We start from the raw sequence: 4,998 nt of genomic DNA, 5'->3' as shown, positions 1-4,998 counted from the left end.
TTGAAAGTCGGTTAAAATTGTAGCCTAATGTGTTATTCTGATGTATAACTTATAAGCTATATTATTGTAAAGTTTCATTAAAATCCGTTCAGTAGTTTTTGCGTTAAAGAGTAACAAACATCCATACATCCAAACAAACTTGCGCCTTTACAATATTAGTAGGAGTAGGATAGTAGGATAACACTGTACAACTTCGTTTAATAAGTTTACGAAACGTTCGTATTGGCAAATTATTAAAAAGAAAAGTATTTCATTTTCTAACATTTCTATCAAAAGAAATAATTATGTGAGCTGGCAAGAAGTCAGACAAGGACACACTACCAGCGGGAACGCTCTAGCTCGGACCGCTTTTTTCAAGCTACCGCTTAGAGGGAAATACCTACCGTATTGCTAAAGTAATAGAACTCATTTTAGGAAAACATTTTTTTTGGGTGCGCTGTCTAGTTATAAGTATGAAAATGTTTTTGATGGGATTTCATTTCTTTTTGTAAGCTCATAAGCTGGTTTACGTTGTTTTTTCTTTTAGTTCATTTTTAAGGTTCCGTACTCAAAGGGTAAAAACGGGACTGATTATATCACTGAGACTTCGATGTCTGTCCGTCTGTCTGTCTCCAGGCTGTAACTCAAGAACCGCTATAGCTAGACTTCTGAAATTTTCACCGATTGTGTATAATACTAAAAATAATATAAAGTAAATATTTAAGGAGGACCCCCATACAACAAACGTAATTTTTTTGGCCTTTTCGGCTCGTAATTCATAATGGCAACATTTGAGACACTTGAAATTTTCACAAAATCCTCAATTATATAAATACGTTGATAATAAAATTGAAATAAAATAAATAAGGGGGGCTCCCATACAAAAACACAATTTTTTTCCCCTACTTTCGCTATATAACAGTACGGGACCCTTCGTGCGCGAGTCCGACTCGCACTTGGCCATATTTTTTTTGTGTAAGTATTTCTTTTAGGTTTCCGTACCCAGAGGGTAAAAACGGCACCCTATTACTAGACTTCATTGTCTGTCCGCTATCCGTCTGTCTGTCTGTCTATCTTGGATGTATCTCATGCCACAGAATATATAATATTAGTCGTACCAACTCATGCATCTAGCGACGGCCGTCGTGACTTACCGACTATCATAATGTAAATTATAAACTTTCACCTTATTTTTAAGTTTCCGTACCCAAGGGGTAGTGACCCTGTTACTGAGACTTCGATGTCTGTCCGCTGTCCGTCTATCCGTCTGCCTGTCTGTCTATCTGTCTCTAGGATGTATCTCAAGAACAGTAGAAGCCAAAGAGTTGAAATTTTCATCGATTATGTATTTCTGTTGCCGCTATAGCAATAAATACTAAAAACAAAATTAATTTAATATTTCGGGGGGCTCTCATACAACAAACGTGATTTTTTGCTATTTTTTCCTTTTGATAATAATAAATGTCGCTGCTGGTCGTCTACATCGCGGTATAGCTAGCACGAACAGTTTCATATACTTGTTAATGCACTCTAATCGAAAAGAGATGTCACTGTTGGGCACCTGCATCGCGCTATTGATGACGCGAAGATGTTTGGTATAGCCGTTTATTTTTCGCAGTAATATTTTTGTCTTTAACTAACCGTAAACCGAAGTTGTTAGCATAAAAAAAATATATTATAAGAGATATGACATAATATATACTAATTATCCTAAAATTCCTAATCAATCTGTTTCAAGTTTGTAAACTTGAAATAGATTGATAGTTAAGTAACTAATTATTATTATTATAATTAATGAAACACTCTTATTAATTAAATATTTGCAAAGAAATGCTAAGACTATGACTATTCTTTGAACGTACGTACTAACGTACCCAAAGGGTAAAAACGGGACCCTATTACTAAGACTTCGTTGTCTTTCCGTCTATCCGTCTGTCTGTATGTCTGTCTGTCTGTCTCCAGGCTGTAACTCAAGAATGGTAATAGCTAGAGAGTTGACATTTTCACAGATTATGTATATCTGTTGCCGCTGTAACAACAAATACTAAAAACAAAATAAAATTAATATTTAAGGGGGGCTCCCATACAACAAACGTGATTTTTTTGGCTTTTTTTGCTCTATATAAATAATGGCAACAGGTAGGTACTTGATTTTTTCTCAAAGTCCTTAGTTATATGTCTACTTTAATATTTTATAATAATATTAAAATAAAATAAAAAAATAAAGGGGGCTCCCATACAAAAAACACAAATTTTTGCCCGGTGAATTTGGCTCTATAATGGTACGGATATAGGTTAAGTTGGGTTTGATAATTTTTTTGTTGTTTTAGTACTAGTATTATGTTACATACCAAATTTCAGCTTTCTAAGACTTCAGGAAGTACCCTAACAGTTTTGATGATCGGTGAGTCAGTGACCAAATTGTGGGTTTTTGGACACCTATAAAATCTAAAGTATAATAGCTACGATATTCAAACTTTGCGCATTTAATAACTATACCCATGTCATTATATCTTAAAAATTTCAACTATCTGGCATCATTCAAACCAAAGTTACGAGGGTTCAAAAATACGACGAAACGTTTCGAGAAAAGGTAGGTAGTGCCCTTGCGCGCTTCGCTTGGCTCATCTTGACGGGGGCGCTGCCGTGCCCCCAGATAGTAGAATTTTAAATTTCCCGCCAGTGACGTCATCGCCACTTCAGCGCCCTCTGCCCCTTCTTCGCAGGTAATAAAGAATTTGAGGGGTACACTTTTTTCTATGAAGTTCCGCTTCTTCTCCTTGTGAGTAAAGTATTCGTTGGTTCGAGCCATTGAGGTATACTATAATACTTTATCTATTGTTCGAGCTCACTCGGCTCAGTACAAAATGTAGGAGACAGCGGGGACGTTCAACTGTTTCTGATCAGAAATTTCGGACAATGTGCGGCCGGGCTAAAAAGTAAAGAAATAATAATATTTGACTTTCAAGTTAAAATAATATTCCTAAACTGTATCAAGTAATACATAGTATAGCAATATTAGTCCCTATGTCATATTGATATACTGTGGTAATACTAACGGCCCGGGCACTCAGAGACATTTAGGGTGGGTTGCATCAACTTACTACTCGCTACGCATTCTACCGCGTCCTCCGCAGCGCTTGCCGCCTCCGGCACCACAATCACTGCAGCAGCCTATGCCGCCGCCTGTCTTCACTGAGAGGCTCCCCGGGCACCGGGGGAGCCTATCTCCTCGGGGCCTATATTGTGGGCGGTGATCCCTCGATCACCCGCCCACAGGCCTAGGCTTCCACCTCCATAGCGGGGGCGATGTCACTCGCCCCGGCCGTATCGGCTCCAGGCCGCTTACGTGGCCGAGCCTTACGCTTCTGCCTCGTGCCGGGAGGCTTGCTGGCTGCTGTGATATAGCCTTTAGTCCCCAGCACGTGGCGGCTCTCTTTGCCGTGCTCTGCACAGAAGAAGCAGCTAGGCTCCTCCGCGCAGTCGGCGGCCTTGTGCCCCGGCTTCCCGCAACGGAAGCAATTCCCGCTACGGTCTACCGAGGACTGGCAGCTCGATGCCAGGTGGCCAGTGTCCAGACATCGGTAGCACCGCTTGTGCCTCGCGGCCAGCAGCACCACCTTTGCCAAGACCCATCCCACCTGTAGCCGCCCAGAAGCAACTAACTTCTTGGCGGCAGCATTGGGGACGTGGAGCCACAAACTCCGTGCGCCCTTGGGGCCCACCGTAATTCTGCCCGACCGGATGTCAGTGGCCGGGCAGCTGCCTTCATTTGCCACCGCCTTAGTGACATCGGCGGCGGTAGCTGCGTCGTCCAAGCCGGAGACGAGCAGATCAACTCTTTGGACAGGACGAGCGATCCTCACTACGTCCCTGTCGAGGACCTCCCTCATTTTGTTCGCGAGGGCGTCCGCCTTCTGCTGGGCGTCCTCCCCGGTCACTTCTAGTATCCGGGCGCAACTGTCAAATCCCTAGTACACTGTACAGTTGGACAAGGCTTTACATAGATGAAGTATATAGTATAGATGTAGTCTTAGCCCGTCATCGCGTGGCCATTTTGTGCTTATTTTCATACAAGTAGTGTGCGTTTATTTTCTTGAATATTTCTATTTGTCGATTATTTCGAAGCACATACAGGAAAGAAAGTCAATTAGTTAATGATATCGATTAACTATAATTCAAGTGATGAGAATCCGTAAACACACGTAAAAAGCTATGCAATTTTTATAGCCAAATTATTAATTGATGTGACATTTTTAGCACTAATGCCTTATATAGCACGAATAAGGGATTAATAAACTTAAAAATTATCTTTTTAGCTTAAAAAAATACCAATTGAAAATCCCAAAAAACGTTGTTCAAAACTTACGTATTTAATGTAAAATCCACGTGTTTGAGGCATTCTTTGGCCATTCTTATGGTTTATTATTTAGCGGAACCACAAAACTCAACAATATCTAGCATTCAATGTTCACTAAAAACCTTTATTAACACTTTTATTACATGAAATATGCAGACCAACTCCTTTGTTATGTCCTAGTAAGTAGGACATAACATTACACGCTTTTGACGCTTATATACCGATATAAGGCTCTCTCCAGTCTATAGTACCTCAATGAGGCTTTATATGAACGTGGCGAGAAAAGGAACGCTTTTATCATACAAAAACGTCATCTTTGCTTTGACATGTGTTTGACATTTCTCATTATATATAATATAGTACTATAATACTGGAGAGAGCCTTTAGCCTTTTATCGGTGTATAAGCGTCAAAAGCGTGTAATGTTATGTCCTACTTACTAGGACATAACAAAGGAGTCGGTCTGCATATTTTATGTAATAAAAGTGTTAATAAAGGTTTTTAGTGAACATTTAATGCTAGATATTGTTGAGTTTTGTGGTTCCGCTAAATAATAAACCATAAGAATGGCCAAAGAATGCCTCAAACACGTGGATTTAACATTAAATACGTAAGTTTGGAACAACGTTTTTTGGGCTTTTCAATCAGTATTTTTGTAAG

At 39.9% G+C, this 4,998-nt stretch overlaps 1 protein-coding gene across 1 annotated transcript; it reads right to left on the bottom strand.

The window, feature by feature from the left end:
• Nucleotides 1-3,260: 3,260 nt before the first annotated feature.
• LOC121728206 lies at nucleotides 3,261-3,872 on the bottom strand. The gene has a single exon (XM_042116343.1). The coding sequence runs from the start codon at nucleotides 3,870-3,872 to the stop codon at nucleotides 3,261-3,263; it is 612 nt and encodes a 203-aa protein (XP_041972277.1).
• Between the last annotated feature and the right edge of the window lie 1,126 nt (nucleotides 3,873-4,998).

Source organism: Aricia agestis, chromosome 6 (assembly GCF_905147365.1).
Source record: "Aricia agestis chromosome 6, ilAriAges1.1, whole genome shotgun sequence".
Taxonomy (NCBI): domain Eukaryota; kingdom Metazoa; phylum Arthropoda; class Insecta; order Lepidoptera; family Lycaenidae; genus Aricia; species Aricia agestis.
Note: the sequence above shows the minus strand (reverse complement) of the source record. Positions and strands in the feature narration are given on the sequence as shown.